Genomic DNA, 24371 nt, shown 5'->3' with positions numbered 1-24371 from the left:
TTTCTTTGCCAGAAAAATGTCATAGTTGAGTAAACATGTTTTCTGCAACTCAACCATCATTGCCTGGAATGGAAATCTATTTCCCTGGAAGGAGAGAACCAGACCACTTCCAATTTCTTCCAATACAACTTTTCCCGGGAGTCTGAATTTATTTAAAACCAAAACACACTTCTGTTATTTCTAAAGCAGTACTGGTACAGTATTTCTAAATATAAACCGTGTTTATTTAGCACCTGAAGTTCGCTTGGGAAAAGAGGCCAAGTAGAACATGAAGCCGTCAGTGGAAACGGAAGACTACAACGGGAAGGACAGTTTCTTTCTTTTCTAACGAAATCTCACAGCTCTCTCCCTGTGGCCCCGTTCCATCTCCGAATTAAAAAAAAAAAAAAAAAAAAGGCAGGCAGGAAGGGGGCCAACACGCAGAGACCTTCTGGAGGGCCCCAGGCCGCAGCGGGCGCTCCCTGCGGGGCCCTTTAAGTTATGTCCTCCGTGTTCGTCCTGGTAAGTCACATCCAGTGAGGCCTCTGGCTTCTCAAAAGCAAAGCTTTTCAGTATCACGTTAATATTTTATTACCTGACTATGAAACGAGGGGCATACCCAGGACACACGTCAGTCCGAGTCAGGAACAGAATGGCTCATCCACAGGGCCTGGGCTTCCAGCCACAGCTCACCAGAGCATGCCAGTTTGCTGTCATCAAAAACACGCCAGGTCCATTGACTGATGCAGTCTGGACCCCACGTGCGAGGCTCCTGGATGAGTTAGTGTCTGAGAACCTGAAAGCAGCTCGCTAGTCCAAGTCCAACTTCTTACGGATGAATACATCATTTGTGACCCACCCTCTCAGCCAGACCCAGAGGAGAGGCTGCAGTTCTAGCAGTGGTTCTGACGGTGCTGGAAGGAGGACGGAGGGCCATTCCACTCCATGTCAAGCTGTGAGAGGCAGCACAGTGTGACAACGTGAACCTGGCTTCCCTAGGCCGGCGGGGCAGGCCCAGACATGGGCCACGTCTGTCGATTTCTTTCCATCTCATAACATGTAAGTGCTATTTTAATATCAGTGATAAAAGCGCTCATGAGAAATTGTCTGAAATCAAGATGATAACCATACTCAGCAAGAGAGTTGCTACAAAGCTTCATCTGAGGTAAGAAAGAACTGATTACATTTTCTCACGAATCCTGCTTTCAACTCAGTCAGAGTTTAAGAAAGTGAATCATCCGTGTCCTAAATCGGTCAAGCCATGCTAAATTATGAGAAGAATCTTAGTTGACATTTTCTTTTTGTTTTAACTGAGGCTACTCAGGACGATCAGCCTCCTCAGGCCTGTCCGCCACGACCCCACCTCCCTCCAGACTTGGGACGCGAGGAGGCTCCAGCAGCAGCGGCAACAGCAGCAGCACAGCGAGAATGTTCTGACCAGACAGCACAGTCAGAGGACACCTCAGGGCTGCTGGGCCGTGTGGCAGCCACACCTGAGGCTCCTGTCTCTTTAGCAGTGAATACTTAACTCCAGAGGCTGTCCCCTCTGTCACCTCATTCCCAACAGAGCTAACGCTACTTAGAATCACAGTTTTCACTCAGACCAAAGGGGGAACACGTGCTGTGTGGGGACTCCCTTTATGTCACAGCATGAGGCTGGCCAGACCCTCAGCGGGAGCTGTCAGAACCTTTGTTAACACAGATACCAAAGTCATGTGAACAGCGTAGAAGAGAACGGAACACATGTATCTTAAACGGCAGATTTGTCAGGCGTTAGCAAGGTACCATTTGATCTACATCTGCAGTTAATGCACAACAAATAAGTTTTCTGAGAAAAACAGCAGTGGGGGTCAAGCGTGGTGGGAGGGCAACATCTGACTGGCACCTGCAGTATCGCCAGGTCTGTGCCAGCCTCCCGGGGGAACGGGCTGCACAGCAGAGCGATCAAGTGCACCTGCCTGGCCTGAGATGAAACATCCCCTTGCTCATAATAAAGCAGAGGTCTGGAGTCCGTGTCTGCACAAGGCAGAAAACCAACTAACTTGCTCTCCTGGAACAGAATGGCGAATTGTAGCAGGAACACAGAGCCCTGTGCATGCAGCCGACGAGGCCCCGCCAGGCCCAGGGGAGATCAGCTCCTCTGGTACCAGCACCGCCTGGGCGCTGTGCCCACCGGGATGGCGGCAGCTGCCAGCACTACCTGAAACTCCCAACGTGGATGGAGAGAGAAGCTTCTGGTCCACGGGGCCGGGCAGGCGCCTCTGTCCCGGAGAAAACATGGCTGCTCTGCACACGCAGGGCTTCTTGGCTGCAGGAGACACAGAGGTGTCACTCACTCGCCGTCACGGACACAGCGGGCCTCACCGGGTCGAGGGGTTTGGAATGACCCCAAAGGTCACTCCAACTTTTAGGGGTCAAGTTAGCACAGGCCACAGGGATGTGGGTTTGCAATTTTGACAGTTATTTCCAAACTGCCCCGTCGGAGGACCTCAGCTTATCCGCCCCCTCTCCACGTGCAGGACGGCAGGTTCCCACACCCTGCCCACACAGCGGGTCACACTCAGGTCTTTTCCAATCTGCTGGGTGAAAATGTCTCACCACAGAGTAATCTTTCTCTCTCCACTTTTTGAATCAAAGTATAACATTCACAGATGCACAAATCTTAAATGTCCAGCTCCGTGAGCCATTATCATTCATGCACACATCTGGGTGACACCACCGCCACCTCACCCTCACTCGCTTGTACTGCTCGCTGCAGCCCCGCCAGGCGCCCCGGGCAGCAGAGGGCATGTCTTACTTGCTGTGGTCCCACCATACCTGACACGTGGGTACTGAGACACAGGGGCAGGAGGAGATGAAGATTAGGAGATGAGCAGGGGCTAGCTGGGCAGGTAGTTACATCAAAGGCTACTGCACTAACTCAGGTAAGACAAGACCACCCAGCAATTGGGCCGGCCCTGTGGCTTGGTGGTTAAGTGCGCGCGCTGCGATGCTGGCGGCCCGGGTTCGGATCCCGGGTGCGCATCGAGGCACCACTTCTCTGTCCATCCTGAGGCTGAGTCCCACATACAGCAACTAGAAGGGTGTGCAGCTATGGCATACAACTATCTACTGGGGCTTTGGGGGCAAAAAATAAAATAAATAAAATCTTAAAAAAAAAAAAGACCACCCAGCAAGCCAGAGCAATGAGAACGGGGGGGAAGGCCGATGCAGGACAGAGCGAGACTTAATGAGACTGGAAGTGGGGAGCAGACAAGGGTGACTATGGCGCCCCTAGTGTGGCCTGTGTGGGGGTGATGACGTGAACCGTGGCGGTGCAAGTTGGGTTCAGGCACATGGAGTTTGAAGTATTGGCTTTGGTGGGATGTTCCAGTAAATTCTGGAAGGTGTATGTGGCTTGCAGGCCAAGAGAGAGAGCTGGATTATGTACAGAAGGTGAGGTGACTCAGGTGGAGCATGCAGGGTGAAGAAAGAGCAGGAGGACTCCGACCCAGGAAGATGGACAGGGAAGGAGCCTGGGAGGCAAGAGGAGAACCAGGGGGGAGGAGTTTCGTGCAGGGGGAGGGGTCAGCAGTGCAGGGAAGTAAGGGGAAGCTCCATGGATTAGGGACCAGGCTAATTCCCCGGAGGGGATGGAGAAGAGTAGCTGGAATGGCACATCTGATCGGGAGTGCTCTTGTTTTCAGATGACTGAGACTTGAGGTGGTTGGTGTCTGAAGGAAAAGACCCAGAAGACGGGGAGCGGGTGAGGATGGGAGAGAGGAGGACGCAGAGCTCCCCAGGAAGGGACAGGATGAGACCCGGGGCATGGGTGAGGTCTCCTCCTGATGAGTTCTGGTGCCACGTCTCCTTCACCTGTCCCGCAGAGAGCCCTTTAGGAGGTGTTCTCAAGAACACGTAAACGTGCCGGCGGCAGGGAAGAATCCCACAACACGACTTCTTTATGAAGCCCAGGTTCGTGTAACGAGAGTCCTGAGCCCTAATCAAGACCTGTCGAGTGAGAATGAACGAGAGCTGCCCAGAGGTTCCAGGGGAATCTGTCACGTGAGTGAGAATACTGGTATTACCTTTTCTTTTTTCCCAGAGTGAGCTGTTTCTGTTTCTCTTTTCCAATGTCATCTCTGACTGTACTGAAGTCATCATCATCTTCAACCAGGAGATTCTACATTTCAAAATAAGTAACGAGCAATGTTTTCAGACATCTTTTTAGCCTACATTTGAGACGTGTAAAAAATTACCTAAATTGACAAAAGGAGATATCCAAATGTACATCAACTAGATTAATACCGTAATAAAGGATACACAACACTCTAGTGCTTGATGAAGACGAATGAAGTGAGTGACAGAAGAGCCCCAGACGGGAATTACTTTGCAGCCCTCCGGCCTTCGCCTCCACCACACACGCTCCCCGAGTGAGCCGGGCAAAGGGCTGTGTGGGGAGATGAGGACACGAGCCAGAGACCGCGGACAGCGATCACACAGATCACCCCCGCATGCTAGAAACACGGCGGTCTGTTCTCTAAACACTGTCAAACTGTTCTAACCTACGTAGCTCTACAGCGACACCGAGAGCTTCTGCAAGGCCCGCACTGTGTCTTCTAACTCCCCGGCGCTTCCCTGAAGCTTGGACCGCAGTACTTCACCAATCCAGGATGCTCTGTACCTTCTCCCGAGGGACCATGGCTGCCCCCGCCCAGTCAGTTTCACATGTGATTATTATTTACCACAGATACTGGCTTTTCCTCAGCTGCCCACAGGCACGTCTCAGGGAGTGTTAACTAATCAAAGTGTTAACCCTGAGAAAACATCACTAGGAAGGAAATGTATGCCACAGAAAGACAGTTCTGAGGCTTGCCAGGCCCTGGGTTAAGGGTTCCCCAGATCACTGGCCACATTCCCACGTGCAGATTTGGAGGCGTTAACTCTAGTTCCATGTGCTGTAACTAGAAACCTCACTGACAGGAGATTAACTGAAGACCTGCAGGAGGGCTTTGCTGCATCTCCAGTCTCAGGTGAGAAAAATGTTGTAACAAAGATTATAATCTCTAGTCCAATAAATGGGGGGAGCATGATAAACATACTATAATTTTTATTCCAGTAAAATCTGTGCCTGATATGCTTTTTAAAAATTGTCAAACATTATAAAATAAGAGAAAATATGGAGCTAACTGGATAGACACCCATGTTCTCAGGGTAGCATAAGCGAGGGCACAGGCAGTGCTGCACAGCAGTTAGAGCACGCCTGGGTGCAAATCCATGGGTACACCAGTCCCGTAACCTCTGTGCGCCCCAGCCTCCTCATCTTAAAACGGCACCTCCTTCCTACAGTTCTCATGAGGAAAACTGGAGTTAAACGTGCACATGGATGGTGCTGGGCATATAAAATGTGCAGTGAAAGGTAGCTATCAATAGTATTAACCTTTTACCATATTTGCTTCATTTTTATTTTTCAAGAAAAAACAAGATTCTGTCACTGCCCCTGCCCCACTAGAGGTAAGCACTATGCTGAGTGTGCTGCTATTGCTCCCACCTTCATTTTCACTCGATTACTACACGGGAATATGACCCTCAGCATCTTACACGGTTGTACACTTTCTACAAACAATCGTTCTGTGACCTTGTTTTCTTTTTCAACATCAAATATTCACGTTGACGTATGTAGCCCTGGTTCATTCGTTTGAACTGCTGTGTTCTATACCACACTATCAGTACTTTTTTTTCCATTTTATCTGTCCCCTTTCTGAGGGTCATTTAAGTTCTTTCCAATTTACACTATCACCAACAGTGCTTCAGTGAACATTTCTGTACGTCTCCCCACACACACGAGCGTGTTGTTGCAGGTTATACATCCAAGAGTGCAATGACTTGGTTTTATCTATTGTATGGGCATCTTTTACTTTACTAAAAACTGCCCAACTGCTCTCCAGAGTAGCTGTGCCAATTTGCACTCCCACTGCTAGTGGGTGGGGGGTTCTGAGCTCACTGCTTCGTTTTGCAGGTCCCTGGTTACCAGGTAGTTCCCTGTCTTCCCATCTGCTTACTGGCCATTTAGTTTTCTCTTCTGAGAACTTCCAGGTATCACTCTTTGCCTATTTCTTCCCTTTTGGGTGATCTTTCTGTGACTGGTTTGCAGAAGTACTTTATATTTTCTGGATAATATCCTTGTTCGTTATATTGTTGCATAAATCTTTTCCTGTTTGTGGTTTGTCTTTTCACTTTTTTTTTTTTTTTGGTAAGGAAGATTGGCTCTGAGCTAACACCTGTGCCAATCTTCCTCTATTTTGTATGCAGGATGCCACCACAGTATAGCTTGATGAGTGGTGTGTAGGTCTGCACCTGGGATCTGAACCCACGAACCCTGGGCTGCCAAAGTGTAGCAGGCAAACTTAACCCCTACGGCACAGGGCTGGCCCCGCTTTTTATGGCTTCCTGTGATGAACAAAATTTTTTACTTTTAATATAGGTGAATTTATCCATCCTTTATGGTTTGTTTTTTGTTTCTTATTTTAAGAAATATTTCTTAACCTTTTCTTCGAAAGGTTGAAAATCACTGCTTTTCACATTTGAGTTTCCATATTGATTGCTGTATATGGTGTGAGCAGAGGTGGACAGAGATTTTATGGAGCCTAAAGCTTACATAAATTTGGGGACCCTCTTTATGAAAATGAAATCAGAATTACGACTTCAATTTTCCTATATGGATAACCAATTCTCCCAGCACCATTTATTGAATAATCCATTTTCAACGTTGCCTCAAATACTTGTCAAGTTTCCTCACATGTGTGATTCTGTTTTGGGGCTCTCATATCCCAATCCTATTTGTTGACCCCGGGCCCAAAGTGACATTGTCACGACAGCTGTATAATCAGTCTTATCACTTGGTAAGGCAAGTACCCTGACCTTGTTCTTCCTGAAAACACCTTAGCTCCCCAGCCCTTTGCTCTTCCGTATGAACGTACTGTCTTTAATCCAATCGATACGGTCATTCACTGGGATGATACTGAACTTAGGGACGTGGGAAGAACTGACAGCTTTACTATTGTGGGGTTTACCCTCCAAGAACATATGGCTCTGTACCTAAATGAAGCTTTAATACTGCTCAATATTTTAGTAATATTCTCCAGAAAGGTCTTATCAATCTTTTTGTTGGATGTATTCCTAGGTACTTTGTAGTTTCATGTATATTGATCTTATAATCTTTTGAACTCTCTTAACCTAAGGGTTTATCTGTAGTCTCTTGAACCTCCTTTATAGAAAAACTGCATGTAAGAACAGTTTTGTATTTCCTTTTAGAATTTCTTTTACCTCTCTTTCAATTTTTATTTACTTTTCTTTGCAGGGAGGAAGGGCATATTACATTGGCCACATTGATTAGTATAATGCTGAACAGAAGTGGTGATTAAGAGAATGCTTATTTCCCCATATAAAAATATGAATTATTAAATCAACAACTTAATTATATCAACAAATTAATTACAAAATAATATCAATAATTAATAAATTATAGCGATAAATAGTAAGGATTAATAATTAATGAATTATTATTAGAATTAAGGATTAATAAATTATTAATCCTTAATACAAAAAATATTGCTACATGACAACAAAGGTTTGTCCAAAGAATGCAACGATGGCCCAGTGTCATGAATCTATTTATGTAGTAACACCACACTACCAGACTAAAGAAGTAAAACCATGGGGCTGGCCTGGTGGCACAGCGGTTAAGTGCGTGCGCTCTGCTGTGGCGGCCTGGGGTTCACAGGTTTGGATCTCGGGCGCACACCAATGCACCGCTTGTAAAGCCATGCTGCGGTGGCATCCCATATCAAGTCGAGGAAGATGGGCACAGATGTTAGCCCAAGGCCAACCTTCCTCAGCAAAAAGAGGAGGACTGGCATCGGGAGTTAGCTCAGGGCTAATCTTATTCATTAAAAAAAAAAAAGAAGAAGAAAAACCATATGGCTAATTCAACAGATGCAGAAAATACATAGAATAAAATTTAATATTAAAAATCCAGGGCCGGCCCCGTGGCTTAGCGGTTAAGTGCGCATGCTCCGCTGCTGGCAGCCGGGGTTCGGATCCCGGGCGCGCACCTACGTACCGCTTCTCCGGCCATGCTGAGGCCGCGTCCCACATACAGCAACTAGAAGGATGTGCAACTATGACATACAACTATCTATGGGGGCTTTGGGGGAAAAAATAAATAAATAAAATTATAAAAAAAAATAAAAATCCAGTGCTAAGGGTGGAGGGATGCATTTATAGGGTGACTGGACAAATAATAATGTACAACAAAAATTTCACACACACACACATAAAAAAACCTTAAAAAAAAAAAAATCCAGTGCTCAAATCATGATTTTAAAAAAAAGAACCTAGAGCAAAACGGGGGATGGAAGGAGACATCCTAACCCTGACAGGCCCCTCCTCAAACCCACAGCCCCACACTGCTGATAAAACCGCAGAGCATTTCCATCCAAGTCATACCCCAAATAAGGTTTTGCTATTGAGGTTCTACTGGCCTCATAAAATGAGTTGTCTGGCTTTCCCTCTTTTTCTTTTTCCATTCTCTAAAAAAACTTATATAAAATGGGATTATCTGTGCCTTGAAGATTTGATAAAACCTCTATAAAATCATTTGATCCTGGTGTTTTGTCAAAGTGGTATATTTGCTATTAAACAACTTACCTTAACACCAATAGTATCTCCATCTTTCAAGTAATAAGGCATCCCCTGCAAATTATCTTGCTTTTTCTTCTTTTTCCTCTTAGTAATTTGCTGGTTCTATAAAAAAATCAAGCATCTTGAATAAAGAAAACTCAACCTCAAATTCTTACTAAATTCCCTATCTGTAAGAAACTGTAGTTAACCTAGTCACTATGCCAGTAAGGCCTAATTTCTCTGAGAAAGCCCCACAACTTTACCCAGCTAGATATTGGAAGCCACTCAAACTTTTCAGGAAAGTATTTGGCAATTTCAATTTTTTCCACAGGAAGAGAATAGAAATCAGCAACTCGCTGCCTGAGGGAGCCAGCAGTCCAGCCTCGGGCAGCATCCCACACCAAGTCCAGGGGCAGGGCGTATGCCCTCTCGCCGGGGAGGCGCATCTGTGTCCTCAGCAGCACGTCCTGGGGGCTGCGCCAGAAAATAATCATAAGTCAAATTTAAAACAAACAAAATGAGAACTTTGCAATAACTATGGGGGACAAGATGGGTGAAACTTTGCCTCCAACTCTTCTGGTTTGTATAAGGAGAGATTTTCCCTAAATCCTGAATGCTAGTGGGAAACGCTCTTTTCTACTTCGGTTTCCTTCAATCCTGGCCCAGAAAAGAGGTGGAAGCTCCCATTCTAGCCCACAGCAGAGGCCCCTGGGGGGGCAGCTGAGGGTGGTGGAGGAACCTTCCTCAGGGGGCACAGAGGGAAGACGGGAAGCAGAGCTAAAGGGCTGAGCTGGGCCACACCATGAGGGTGAAGGGGAGGGGTCAACCGGCCTAGGGTCCCAGCCACGGCGACTCCCCGGGAAAGGCGGGCATCAGATCCAGAGCTGTGAAGCTATTGCAGGTGCTGAAACTCTGAGCTGCTGGGGGTAGCCCGTGCTGAGAGGTGGGAAGAGAGGGGGCTAGAGGTGCAGAGATGACAGCTGCAGCTGCGAGAGCAAAAGAATCCCTGGCTGGAGAAGAGTGTGGATGAAAGTCCTCGGAGGGAGGGAAAGAAGAGAAATACTCAGAGAGACGGATGGAGATCATTACAGGACAGGAAGTAAAAACTACAGGTAAGAACTGGAAGGTAGAGAGGGGAGTAACGGTATTTTTAGGATGGTGAGACAATGAGGGGTTTGAAATCTGTATTTCTGTGATATTTGGTGTTTTTACCAAAGAGAAAGGGTGATAGAACAGAAGAAAAAGAACAACCGGAGGAAACAGCGCAGGCCTGGTGCATCAGGAGTTGAGAGGGGAAGGGAGGCGACTTCGGTCAAGAAGGGAGCTCTGAGAGACGGAACCTCTCCCGCAGGGTGAAGGTGGTGTGGGGTCGCTGAGAGAGCTGAGGGCCCGGAGCTGAGGCAGTGACGCCGGAGCGTAGGGAGCGTGGTGAGCGCAGGCACTGGAGCTGCCAAGGAGGTGACAGAGGCTGGGGTGAGGAGGACGAGGAGGGACCAGAGGCCTCACGGAGGAGACAAGAGAGCTCTGGAGGTCAGTCAAGGACAGAAGAGCCGATGGGGAGGGGGTCTAAGGAAGTGCACAGCACAGCCTTCAAAAGGACAAGGCTTACAACACATACGACAAAGGGTCAGTGTCGTTATCATAGAAAGAGCTCCCACAAATTAAATTAGACTTTTTTCTAAGACCCCATTAGAAAAATAGGCAAAATATATGAAATAATTCACACTCACAAAATACAAATGGCTCATGAGCCTTTGAAAAAATGCCCAACTTAATAGCAATCAAAGCACTGAAGCAAATGAGACAAGATAACCATTTTTCATTTATCAATTTAGCAAACATTTAAACGATGAACATATGCAATGTTGGTTTGAAGGTGAGGTGAAGTAAATACACAGAAACACTGCTTGCAGGAATATAAATTGCTATAACTTACCTGGAAAGGAATTCAACAATTTATTTTAAGAGGTTTAAAATGTCCATACCATTTGATCCAAAAATTCCCCTTCAGGAAACTACTCCTGGAAATACAATTTCTATGAAGAATGCATTTTTTTTTTTTTTTAGTGAGGAAGATTGTCCCTGAGCTAACATCTCTGCCACTCTTCCTCTATTTTGTATGTGGGATGCCTGCCACAGCATGGCTTGATGAGTGGTGGGTAGGTCTGCACCCAGGATCCAAACCTGTGAACCCTGGGCTGCCCAGGCAGAGCGTGAAAACTTAACCACTACACCACCAGGCCAGCCCCTGTATGAAGACTGCATTTTTATAAGAACAACGGGATTAAATGAAAGTTAGACATGGTTGAAAGAGTGCTGTTAGAGTTATGGTACAACAGGCTGACTACAAGAATGATATTCACATCTTATCACGTAGAAAGAATCTTAATATTTACACTGACAAAAAGGTCTTATAAAAGATTTTCCTATCGTGAGAAAAAGAACAGGAAGGTTTGATGGTAGACCACTTTGGGGTGCTTCTCTCTTCAATAATTGATTGTTGACTATGACACAGCCACTGTTCTAGGTATTGGGGATACAGCAGTGACCAAAAGACAAAGTACTTGCTCTCACAAAGCTTATATCCTAGTAGTAGGAGACAGATAATAACAGACAATTCAATAAGTATGTACTATATCAGAGGATATTAGGACAAAACAATTAGGATAAAGGGGCAGGTGACAGGTGCTATTACAAATCAGTTTGACAAGAGACTATCTGAATGCATTGATAAAAGCTGGGGGTGAGCATTTTGCTTACATTTCAAGATCAATATGCATTTGGGACTTACTGGAAAATTCTGTTTATATGGAAAAATGAGTTTCAAGTTCTAGACACCAGACACAGAAATACATTTCTAGAACACAATCTGTTTTAAGTTGCCAGACTACTCAGAAAAGCAGTGAAAAACCTAATTTACTATTAAGTTGTTAAATTTTTAAAGAAACTAACTCTCCACTGTGATAAGATGCGTGTGTAACTCTGTATGTGTAGGAGGAGGTCTTACCCCAAGTTTTCTTCTTTCTGAAGGGGCTCTACGCAGATCTCACTTCTCCTTCCCAGTTTATATTCCCTGATAATAAATGAAACAAAATAATATTGAGTAACATATCATTTAAGTTTGTACAATTTTTTTTGCCAATTTTAAGCTTTTTTCTTAAGCAAAAGATTATACCATATAAGAACACTCAAAATTTAAGAGGCTACTATGAACAAATATATGCCAACAAATTGGACAATGTGGAAGAAATGGATAAAAATTCCTAGAAACATACAACTTACCAAGACTGAACCAGAAAAAAACAGAAAATCTGACTAGTCATTAGTAAGGAGACTGAATCAAAAACTTCCCAACAAAGAAAAGTCCAGGACCAGACAGTTATCAGTTATGCTGGTGAATTCAACCAAACATTTAAAGAAGAATTAATACCAATTCTCAAACTCTTCCAAAAAATAGAAGAGGGAACACTTTCAAACTTATTTTATGAGGCCAGCATTACCCTGATACCAAAACCAGACAAGGATACTACAACAAAAGAAAATTATTCCTGATAAACATAGATGCAAAAATCCTCAACAAAATATTAGCAAACTGAATTCAACAGTACATTAAAAGGATCATACACCATGATCAAGTGGGATTTATTCCAGAAATGCAAGGATGGTTCAATATCTGCAAATCAATCAATGTGATATACCACATTAACAAAATGAAAATCTTCTGATTTGAGATCAAATCATCTCAATCATCAATAAAATCATGATCATCTCAACAGATGCAAAAAAAGCATTTGACAAAATTCAACATCCTTTCATGATAAAAACTCTCAACAAACTGAGTATAGAGGAAACAGAACTCAACATAATAAAGGCTATATATGACAAACACACAGCTAACATCATATCAATGGTGAAAATCTGAAAGCTTTTCTTCTAACATTAGGAATAAGACAAGGATGCCTACTCTCGCCACTCTTATTCAACATAGCATTGGAAGTCCTAGCCAGAGCAACTAAGCAAGAAAAAAAAATAAAAGGCATCTAAATGAGAAAGGAAGAAAACTGTCTCTGTTTGCAAATGACATGGTATTATATATAGAAAACCCTAAAGACTCCACCAAAAAAACTGTTAGAATAAACTAATTCAGTAAAGTTGCAAGATTCAAAATCAGTTTACAAAAATCAGTTGTGTTTCATACACTAACAACGAACTATCAAGAAGAGAAATTAAGAAAACAGTCCCATTTACAATAGCATCAAAAAGAATAAAATACTTAGGAATACCTTTAACCAAGGAGGTGAAAGACCTGTACACTGAAAACTATAAGACAATGATGAAAGAAACTGAAGAAGACAAATAAATGGCAAGGTATTCCATGTTCTTGGGTTGGAAGAATTAATATTGTTCAAATGTCCATATTATCCAAAGTAATCCAGAGATTGAATGCAATTCCTATCAAAATTTCAATTGCATTTTTCACAGAAACAGAAAAACCAATCCTAAAATGTATATGGAACCACAAAAGACCCTGAGTAGCCAAAGCAATCTTGAGAAAGAACAAAGCTGGAGGCATCACACTTCCTGATTTCAAACTATATTATACAGCTATAGTAATCAAAACAGTATGGTACTGGCATAATAACAGACACACAGACCAATGGATAGAACAGAGAGCCCAGATATAAACTCATGCATATTTGGTCAATTAATTTACGACAAAGGAGCCAAGAATATACAATGGGGAAAGGATAGTCTCTTCAATAAACGGTGCTGGGAAAATTGGACAGCCACATGCAGAAGAAAGAAACTGGGCCCTTACATTACACCATACCCCAAATCAACTCAAAATGGATTAAAGACTTGAAGATAAGACCCAAACCAAAAAACTCCTACAAGAAAACAGAGGGGTTGAGCTCCTTGATATCTGTCTTGGCAATGATTTTTTTGGATTTGACACCAAAAAAGCAACAAAAGCAGAAATAAACAGATGGGACTACATCAAACTAAAAAGGTTTTGCACAGTAAAGGAAATCAAAATGAAAAGGCAATCTACAGAATGGGAGAAAATATTTGCAAATCATACATCTGATAACGGGTTAATCCAAAATATATAACGAATTTATACAACTCAAAAGCAAAAAGTCCAAATAGTCTGATTAAAAAATGGGCAGAGGAACTCAACAGACATACAAAGGGCCAAGAGGTATGTGAAACGGTGCTCAACATCACTATTTATCAGGGAAATACAAATAGAAACCACAATGAGATATCACCTCACACCTGTTAGAATGGCTATCATCAAAAAGGTAAGAGATAACAAGGGCCGGCCCCATGGCTTAGCGGTTAAGTGCGCGCGCTCCGCTACTGGCAGCCTGGGTTCGGATCCTGGGCGCGCACCGACGCACCGCTTCTCCAGCCATGCTGAGGCCGTGTCCCATATACAGCAACTAGAAGGATGTGCAACTATGATATACAACTATCTACTGGGGCTTTGGGGAGAAAAAAGGAGGAGGATTGGCAATAGATGTTAGCTCAGGGCCGGTCTTCCTCAGCAAAAAGAGGAGGATTAGCATGGATGTTAGCTCAGGGCTGATCTTCCTCACACACACACACAAAAAAGATAAGAGATAACAAGTGTTGGAGAGGATGTGTAGAAAATGGCACCCTTGTGCACTGTTGGTGGAAATGTAAATTGGTGCAGCCACTATGGAAAACATGCAGAAGTTCCTCAAAAAATTAAAGAGAACTACCATGTGATCTGGCAATCTCACTGGGTACATATCCAAAGGAAATGAAGACAAGTGACTGAATTGACATCTGTACTCCCAGGTTGACAGCAGCATTATTAACAATAGCCAAGACACAGAAACAACCTAAGTGTCTGTCAACGGATGAATGGATAATGATGTGGTATATATACACAATGGAATATTATTCAGCCATGAGAAAGAAGGACATCCTATTGTTTGCGACAGCATGGATGGACTCTGACTTATTTCACTTGGCATAATGACCTCAGACAGAGAAAGACAAATACTGTATGATATCACATGTGGAATCTAAAAAAGCCAAACTCATAGAAGCAAGGACTAGAATGGTGGTTTCCAGGGGCTGGGGGGTGGAGGGAAAAAGGGAGATGTTGGTCAAAGAGTACAAACTTGCAGCTATAAGATGAATAAGTTCTGGCGATCTAATGTACAGCATAGTGATTACAGTTAATAATACAGTATTATATACTTGAAAGTTGTTTAGAGAGTAGATCTTAAATGTTCTCAGCACAAAAAAGAAATGATAATTATGTGACGTGATGCAGGTGTTAGCTAATGCTGTGGTGGTAATCATTTTGCAATATATAAGCATATCAACACGCTGTACACCTTAAACTTACACAATGTTATATGTCAGTTATATTTCAATAAAGCTGGAAACAAAAAAGAACACTCAAAATTTTGTTCACAGTATCTAGAGCATAGTAAAAATACATGAAGCTCCATTTATGCTTAATATGGAAAACTGAAGTTGTCCCTGAGTTTAACTTATGATAAAAAGTGTCACCCAACTGACGAATGTGGAATTACCAGGAAAGGGCTTCCTATTCCCATCTGACTTCTCCATCAGCCCATCCCACCACCCAGCACTGCAGCGGTGGATGGAGGGAAGAGTGTTCAAGGAGAAACCTACTTGAGCTGCTGCTGGTTGGCTCGTAAAAGCCTGCTGGGGCGCTTATTTTCCACAGTCCAGACTCTGAGGAAGGCTGGGGATGGGATGACAAACTCCGAGAAGGAGGGCAAGGTCATGGCCTAGAAAAGAAAGACATTTCTCCAATGGTTTGAAAAAGTATTCTTAAAAATATATTGCTTCAGGAAAAAAATGAAGCACTACATAATGACATCTAGGGGAAAGCATATCTCGAGTAATGGTAAAATCTATTCAAAAAAATCAAAGGAATATCTCTTAAATGAAATTAATCCTGAGTCATTTTTGTATTCCTCTCTACTGAAATCAGCTTGAGGGAGAAATGAATTTTCTATTTCTAAGTCTGAGCCAAAAGCCCTTTTTAATCATTATGTTTTAGAAAATGAAACTTTAAAATTAATTTTTGAAAATAACTCACAAGAGCAGAGGCCACTCTAATAAAAGCAAGAGATTCACCTTCACCTTTCATCACTGCTGATATAATTCTTCAATACCGTATGCTCTGCCAAGGACATAACTTTTGATTTTGAAATATTTCAAAATCTTTGGATCCAACTGCTAGGCCTAAACTGCTGTACTAATTCTTTAGGGGTAAATAACTATTTATATATTTAGGTTGTAGTATATAAAATGGCCAATATTCATCCATTTTTTTTACCTAAAACAGCAATTCTATATCTTTTAGTCCAATACAAGAAAAAAAGTGTCTCCCCTTTGGTTCTCATGAAAACAAGATCATTTGCGTTTTTTGAGGAAGATAATTTCATACATTGAGGACACACAGGAAAAGTCAGGTATCAGTGACTGATTCATACTATATGCTCCCACATTTTTCCCGTTAAGAGGAAGACAGGATGTTCATTTCAGTCCAACAATACTGAGATGCTTCTTAAGCACTGTGTTTTGTATTCAATCCAGCCTTTCCATTTGGACAAAACACTCTTTCTCTATGAATGTTAATGTATAAGAAAACAATACAATACCTAGTTTAACATCCTAACATAAAGCTGATATTCTGACCTCCCGGGAAACTAATAACACACCTTTTAACTAACAACATTTAACACATGGATCACAATGATACAAAAACGATGTAAATAAAGGGGTAAAGTGAACGCTTTACAAATGTTTCAATAAATCATGTTTCCCTGAAAAATCAAAATAAACAGAAGCCGCAAGTCACTGAGGATATATTCAAATGAAAGCACAGCATGCCTCTCAGAGTAGGGATAAATGAAAGCCACAAAGGCAATGGCAGAAACAAATACAAGGGAGCTGTCTGAGCCATATGGTGTGTGTCGCCTGTTGGGTACTTACCACTGAACATGGCATATAACAAATGCCCTATCAGAACAGACTGTAATTGAGGGAAAAGGAAATAGAAGAATATATTAATATCTCACTGGAAGAAGCCAGACCACCACTAAGGTACGCTGCAGGACGAAGTCTGACCTGAGACTTCAGCTCCATCAAGGTGGCATCTTCTGAGATTTCAACGTCTCCCAAGTAGTGGAGGGAAACTTCTGCATGTCCGTCACCAGGAGAATCTACAAAGGACAGGGCTAGATGTTTCAAAGGAGCTTTAAATGTATTTATTTCATATTTCTGAAATCCATGCCATGTTTTGATATCCTAAATAGTTTGAGTACAATTCCATTCAAGAAACTCGTATTCTGAGTTCCTCGAATTAGCTTCCTCATGACTTCAGGGGGAGGAAGCACCGCCTGGGAAATCAGCAGGCAGGGAGCTTGGCTGTTGGCACAATGCCATGGTTTTCTCACTATAATGGGTTTGAGGAATTTTATACCCATGCTGTCTACATAGAATGCTCTTTTCCACAGGCTCTCCTTCCTCACAGAGGACTTTGCTGGTAGGTTACTCTGCCCTTATTCTTTATATTACCTTCCTGTTTCTTTCTCTCATAACACTTATCCCAACTTGTTACTCTTTTGTTTGTATGTGTACATGTATGTGTACGTCCCTTTTTTTTCCCTAATCTGTCTCCCCAAAAGAATATGATTTTCAAGAGAGGGTAAGCCATCTATCTTGTTCATCTCTCTAGTGCCTGGTATGGTGGGTGCCACATAGCAAATGTTTATTGACCGAAGGAATCCCTGACCATAGGAAGACCTTTCTACATCTGCTTAAAAAGGGGAAAAACAAAATGCTCTCTCATCTAAAACTCTGGATTATAAAACATGGTAACTAAATTTAAAATTCAGAATAATTTCACTCATTTTTGCTTTAATTAAATGTCTTTGTTTACTGCTGGGCACACTGCTAATACATAATAAGAAATTAGATTATAAGTAAATTAAGTGAAAAGGCTCTCTTCATGAGTGGTTCTTCTTGTATCTTAAGGACTCTACAAGCTATTAGACACTCTTAGGAAACTCTCAGGAATGAAAAATGTTTCTCATATGTTGTGATAATAGAAGGACTACCAAAAAACGAACCTGTTTCTTTACATTCATAGAGAAACACACTCATTAAACATGCTTTTAAAGTTTTTATCCAACTCTATAGGTAATTATTATTCTATCACCAAAGCAGTTTTAGAATTAGTTAACATATCTAATACAATACAACCGAAAAATAACCTAATGCCAATTTCATAGCTAACTCAATATGGAAATATTTTATTGCTCTCTACATATAATCCTAACTTCAAAGAGTAAGGAGATAAGAATTTGACTCGTTTATATTAATTTCAGTAGTGAGGTTTAAAAGATAGAAAGAAATGTAAGTATATGATACAATACTTCAAGGCACTAAAAAAAGATAAATAAGTAAAGCATGATAAAAAGAAAAAAGAAGAGTTGGCCCTACTAAAAATATATTCTCTTTATCTACAGTTACAAAGGAGATTAATTTGTTTTTTTTTATAATGAAGTGTAAATCCACTTTTTACAGGGCAGTTCACTCACTGCTAGTGGCTTCTTGCTCATCACAACGCATGTGCTGAATTTTGTCTGTGGAGAAGCAACTTAGAAAGAGTAAAACAATATGTTTATGCTCCGTCTGTATCTCTTCTCAGGAGTCAGGGAGATGAGGTGGAATGCCCTGGAAGCAGGCGCTGGGGATCGAGTGGTAGTGGCAGAAGGAACAGGAGGTGTGCACGGTACGGACTCCTGCCCTGCCTCTCTGCCCTTGGGGCTGCAGTGAGGTCACTGTGAGTGATTTATGCCTCAGTATCATAGTCTATTATAATAAACGGGGCTGCTATTCACATTGTCATGAGGATCTTCAGAGACGATATATAAAAATTCCTTTAAAAAATTTAAAATGTTGATATAATATGGATAAAGATAATAACAGATAGTACTCTAAAGAGGTTACAGATCACTGTATAAAAATAGATGGTGTTATTATTATGGAATGACTTACGGAATAAATAGGTTTTGATTTTCAAACTTACTTTTTTTTTTTTAATAATTTTCTTTATTTATTTAATTTTTCCCCCAAAGCCCCAGCAGATAGCAGCATGTCACAGCCACACATCCCCCCAGCCGCTGCACGCGGGACGTGGCCCCAGCATGGCCAGAGAAGCGGCGCGTCGGTGCGCGCCCGGGATCTGAACCCAGGCCGCCAGCAGCGGAGGCGTGCACAGCGAACCGCCAAGCCACGGGGCCAGCCCTCAAACTTACATTTTTTAAAATACATATTTCAGTTCCCTCTCAGAGCAGAAGCATTTTACTTTTCTTTTTTTGTTTGTTTTTGTTTTTTTTTTTTTTGTGAGGAAGATCAGCCCTGAGCTAACACCCATGCCAATCCTCCTCTTTTTGCTGAGGAAGACTGGCCCTGGGCTAACATGCGTGCGGATCTTCCTCCACTTTATGTGGGACGCCGCCACAGCATGGCCTGACAAGGGGTGCGTTGGTGCGCGCCTGGGATCCGAAGCCGGGCTGCCAGCAGCGGAGTGTGCGTACTTACCCGCTACGCCACAGGGCCGGCCCCCATTTTACTTTTCTTTATGACACGTTGGCTACTGCAATTCTGTTCTGTTCTCACCTTGGGCGGAAATGGGTCTCCAGATCCCACCTTGAGGAGGGGTACAGTTCATCTGGTCCTGATGACTCTTCCAGTGACCCGAGGGATGCCGAGGCTGGTACCACCAGATGGGCACCGTCAGGAAACCCTGAAGAATGGAGCATTTCTAACTGCTCTGATGCACACAGATTAAGTGAACTTCCCCTTCCACTTCCATAGAGAGAAACATCTTGATAACAGAAAATGTTTCTGAATTTATTATTTTTCCTTTTCGATGTATTAACTGCCATACATTATACTTGTCTACTATTTTACAATCAAGAGTTTAAAATCATAAAAATCAGTCTTTGGGATGACTGGGACTACATGTTCTTTCCTTAGAAGTATCTTAATAGCTACAATAATGAAGAAATTGTTCACAATATGTTCACAACGTGAACACAGTAACAAAATATTGGCCAGAACAAACTATATAAATACTTCCAGGTACTGTGAGAGCACCACCTGCACACACACCAGGTACAAGCAGTTTTTATCGATTAAATTCCTAAAAGAACTTGATAGAGAACCAACAACCTACTGATCTCAGCTGGATTCCCATATACAAACTACACGAAACAAACCCACTTCCTTAAACATATCCTATAATTTCAGTTTTACTAATTTAACTGGTTCTTCCTCATCCATTTTCTTGAGTTAGTAAAGAACTTTTAGTAGATTTCTTAAAGGATAAAACATGTTGTTACAGTGCTCAGTTTCCAACAATAAAAGATGAGAATGTAAAAAAAAGAAGAAAAATATTTCAAAAGATGCGTATTAAAATGAGAATATTTCTTTTTATCCAATTAGTGAAGATTAATAAATATGCAACTTCCACTCAACTAAATAAATAAATGTAAATCAGAATAATAAAATTCCATTTTTTCACCTATCAGACTAACGAAAACCAGGAAGTCTAATAATATTCTATATTGGTGAAAATACAGGTAAACCTGAATTCTCATAAATTGGTGGCAGGAGTATAAACTGCTGCAAAGTTTTTGGAGAGTTATCTGACACTGTCAAAATCTTAAATGCCCAACCCCTCTGGCGCAGCCACTCCACAGTTAGGAATTTCCCTTCTGCGACACTGGCCCAAGCACGCAAAGCCACAGACGCAAGGACAGTCACTGCAAATTGTTTATGTTTATCATGAAGCAAAACCTTGACCCAACCTCAAGGTTCCTCTTTAGAAGACTGGTTACATTATGGTAGGCCATAACTTTCGACAAAGAAATTTCAGTTCTAAGAATTTATCCTGTAGATATATACGTGGAAAATGGCACATATATGATATTTTTTGCACTGTCATCTGTATCAACAAAAGACTGGAAACAACCTGAATCTCTGAGAAGAGACTGGTTAAATAAACCCATCAAATAGAATGAGATAACTTTATGTGTACTGATACAGCATATATACGGAGATAAAACATTAATGAAAAAAACTAGGTAGACAATAGGGTGTTTAGCTTTTGTGTAAATAATCTTTTGTGTAAATAAAAAGAAAAAAAGACTATGTATATACACACAGATGTGTGTGTGTGTGTGTGTGTGTGTGTGTGCATGAAAAAGTATGTGCCTCTGGAAGGAAGCTGCCTGCTTGTGGGCGGAGGACACCGAGTGGCTCGGGGACAGCAGGGGCACTTACTTTTCCTGGCCCAGCGTTTTATACACTTCGAATTTTGAGACTACCAATTCAAAGATTAACTTTAGAGCATGGTAGAAAATACAATAGAATTCTACGAAGTTATGAAAAGGAATAAGGTAGTTTCTGTTTGTGCCAACATGAGGAGATCCTCAAAAGATAGTAAGTGAATAAAAACAAAAAACAACAGGTGTTAAAACAATGTATAGAATACGATCTCCTTTATGTAAACTTTAAAAAGAACATGCACATATTTACATTCAGCATACAAATAGGCATAATTTTTTTCTTGGAAGGATATACACGGAAAAACAAGTTAACTGTGACTCTTTCTTGGGAGAAAGCTATGGGAGAAATTTTTGTTATTCATTTATGGCCTTCTGTGCTGTTTGAATTTTCTAATCATAAGCAAACGGTTATCTGAGTGCTGGAATTTTGGGTCATTTTTTTGTTTTCATCTTTACATGTGTCCACATTGAAATAAACTAAAAAATAATGGTTTTAAAAAGTGGTAATGTGCAGTGTTTATGAAAGCAGTGAAATGAGCCCTCTTATACTGCTGGTAGGACTGTAAATTTGGTACAACTCTTGGGGAAAACAATTTGGCAATATATAGCATCGAGTCTTGAAAAAGTTTATATCTTTTGACTTGTTAATTCCATCTTCAGAACTATCTTAAGAAGGATTTATATTTAAGTACTATTTGTAAAAACAAAAAATTTAAAACAAGCTAAATTTCCAACAATGGGGCTATAGGTGAATTAAACTGTGGTAAGTCATACACTGGATGTAATGAGCGTTTTTGGATTTTATAGTCAGGTTAAAAAATTAATCATAAAAGGTAGGAAATAAAATTGTATATATAACTGATTTTATAGGAAGGAAATATATAAAGATGTAAAATATGGTAGCTGTCTGATTGGTAGGACCTTGGTAAGTTCTCCATTCTCTGTATGATCGTCTATATTTCCCCATTTTCACACAATGAGAATATATCATCTTTATAACCAGAAAACAGTAATTGTTATCTACAAAATGTCTATTCAGAAGCAACATCTTACCAGAGGAGGAAGTTTTCCTTCAATTAAAAGCAAAGTATCTCCAGAACATATCATAAGCTCTTTCAGTGTTGCACCCTGGGAATACAGAAATTCTTTTTTGTCACTTATGACTTTTAAAAGGGACAAACAGATCATTTGATCTTTTTTTAAACCGTATGCCTCTATTACCCTTTCAAGAAATAAATACATGAATAATAAAGCAGATATTGAAGAGACAGGAAATAAGCTAAGACTATAAAACAGTATATCATTTTGTATTATGTATGAACTGTAAGTATCATAAAGATCAGAGGAAGGGAGATAGATGAGGTGAGAAATGATGAGAGACTGATTTACAGAAGATGAAATTTTAGTTAAGCCTAAAAAGATGGGTTGGATTTGGAAGGCTAGAAGAAATAACAGAACGAATTTCTCATGAAAAGAACAGGGAAAAGTCAAGGTCAAGTCAAGAATGAGTATGGATTGTTTTGGGGAGGAGCTAAGAGACTAGACTGATGAGGGTGGGAGCATCAGCTGGAGAGTAACAGGAAGGAAAACTGTATTGGAAGGGTGGTCACAGAGTGAAGGCATGTGGAACAGAAAAAAGGAGTTTTCAGCTGCTTTGAAAAAAGCCACTCAAGATTTCTGAGAAGGGGTTTTTAAAAGATCAATCTGGCTGCTACATGCATGACATACTGAAGTGTGGAACACCTGGGCTGAGGGAAGTCAGCTATAGTAATTTAGGTAGGAGGCAAAAAAAAAGGCTTGAACCAGGAGGACAGCAGTGAGAATGCTCAGGGAAGGAGTGGAAAAACTGACAGGCCTTTGAAGGCTGAGATCAAATATGAAGGATGGCAGGTAAGCAGGGTAAGCCCCATTTCAGGCTGAAAAAGATCAGGATGGGAAGGACACACAGCAAATGTGGGAAGAGGAGTCAGTTTGGAGGGTAATGAGTTTGCTTTTAGAGGAACTGTTTGATATCGATTGGGGAATTACTAGAGAAGAAAACGTGGAACTAGACATTTGACTAGACAGACTCTTCTGACATCCAAACTGTATGTCCTGAAGATTCTTTGAGGTCCACTTCTTACTCCGGGCAGTCAAATTCCTGGCCAAGGCTCAAGAGGGGCCTCTCTATATTGTAACTGACTGCTATACAGCAAACAGTGTTCCAGGGGAAGGCCCCAGTACACCTGCTTAAATCAACCTCTGTTGACATTCAATGCCACTGTCTATTACTGAACAGAAAGCAGGCAAACAAAGACTGGGAAAAAGGGTGGCTGACCACAATTGTCTAAGCTTTCTCACAAAGCTTCACTTTGGGTCTACTTCTAAGGCTATGGGTTTGGACTGGGAGGTTTGATGCTGTTTGGATCAACAATAAGATTAACCAGATTCCAACTATCCTGTAATAAAATTATTCCTAAGACTACCTAAGAGTTTGGCTGGATCTAGAGATGTAGTTTGGATCAGAGCCTAAGTGACTGGTTGGTTAGATGAATTCTGCCATGACTCACAGAGAATTCTGAGATTAAAAAATTCAGGTTTCAAAATTCAGAGTGTATCTTTAAAAACTTTCATTAGTTCAAATGTTTGTTCTCTGAAGTTCTCTGCCTCCTAATGAAGAACTACTATTCCTAGGGACACACTCTCTTATCTAAAGAGGACTTAGCACAGATGTTAGAAACATTCCCACTTAGCTGAGACTTTCCCTCTGATACCATCAAAAAAACTACAGTAAGGGGGCCAGCCCGGTGGCGTAGTGGTTAAGTGCGCACACTCTGCTGCGGCGGCCCAGCGTTTGCAGGTTCAGATCTTGGGCAGGCACCGATGCACCTCTTGTCAAGCCATGCTGTGCTGGCATCCCATATAAAGTAGAGGAAGATGGGCACGGATGTTAGCTCAGGGCCAATCTTCCTCAGTAAAAAGAGGAGGATTGGCAATAGATGTTAGCTTAGGGCTAATCTTCCTCACACACACACACACACACACACACACACACACACACAAACCTACAGTATGGAAAAAGTGAAAGTAGACCCATATATAGATTTTTATATCCTAAAAAAAAATTAAACCTTTCTCTAGAATTTATTCACAAGTGGGGTAGGTATCCTGCATGAAAATACAAAATAAACACAACCATTTTTAAGAATAAAATGTATAGAAATATTCTTACTTCTTCACATAAAGGCTCCCCAGCTTCATAGCACCAATCCATTTTTCGTAAATGCCATGCGTTTCCTATGAAGGAATCAAAATCAGGATGAAAAAAAATTCAGAAGACTATGTTTTAAGAGTTTGTCAGGAATGACTCTT

At 41.6% G+C, this 24371-nt stretch overlaps 1 protein-coding gene across 6 annotated transcripts in view; it reads right to left on the bottom strand.

Moving 5' to 3' along the window:
* Positions 1–202: 202 nt before the first annotated feature.
* Positions 203–24371, bottom strand: part of USP40 (ubiquitin specific peptidase 40) — a 93819-nt gene continuing 69650 nt past the window's right edge. For 4 of the 6 annotated variants that reach the window (XM_087424662.1, XM_087424663.1, XM_087424661.1 and 1 more), the window contains 10 exons: positions 24232–24296; positions 22074–22148; positions 19348–19474; positions 16789–16883; positions 15322–15440; positions 11648–11713; positions 8904–9114; positions 8668–8763; positions 4047–4141; positions 203–2287 (listed from right to left, as the gene is read on the bottom strand). In XM_087424662.1, the coding sequence (XP_087280788.1) occupies positions 2176–2287; positions 4047–4141; positions 8668–8763; positions 8904–9114; positions 11648–11713; positions 15322–15440; positions 16789–16883; positions 19348–19474; positions 22074–22148; positions 24232–24296 (1061 nt within the window). In that variant the 3' untranslated portion in view covers positions 203–2175. Of the gene's footprint in view, positions 2288–4046; positions 4142–8667; positions 8764–8903; positions 9115–11647; positions 11714–15321; positions 15441–16788; positions 16884–19347; positions 19475–22073; positions 22149–24231; positions 24297–24371 lie in introns of those variants that run through there. The other 2 variants (XM_087424665.1, XM_087424666.1) reach the window with 2 other exon arrangements.

The sequence above is a fragment of the Ceratotherium simum genome, chromosome 37, assembly GCF_057802395.1.
Source record: "Ceratotherium simum simum isolate JZ-2026a chromosome 37, ASM5780239v1, whole genome shotgun sequence".
Classification (NCBI taxonomy): domain Eukaryota; kingdom Metazoa; phylum Chordata; class Mammalia; order Perissodactyla; family Rhinocerotidae; genus Ceratotherium; species Ceratotherium simum.
The sequence above is the reverse complement of the archived record's forward strand: the minus strand, read 5'-3'. Positions and strand labels throughout refer to the sequence as shown.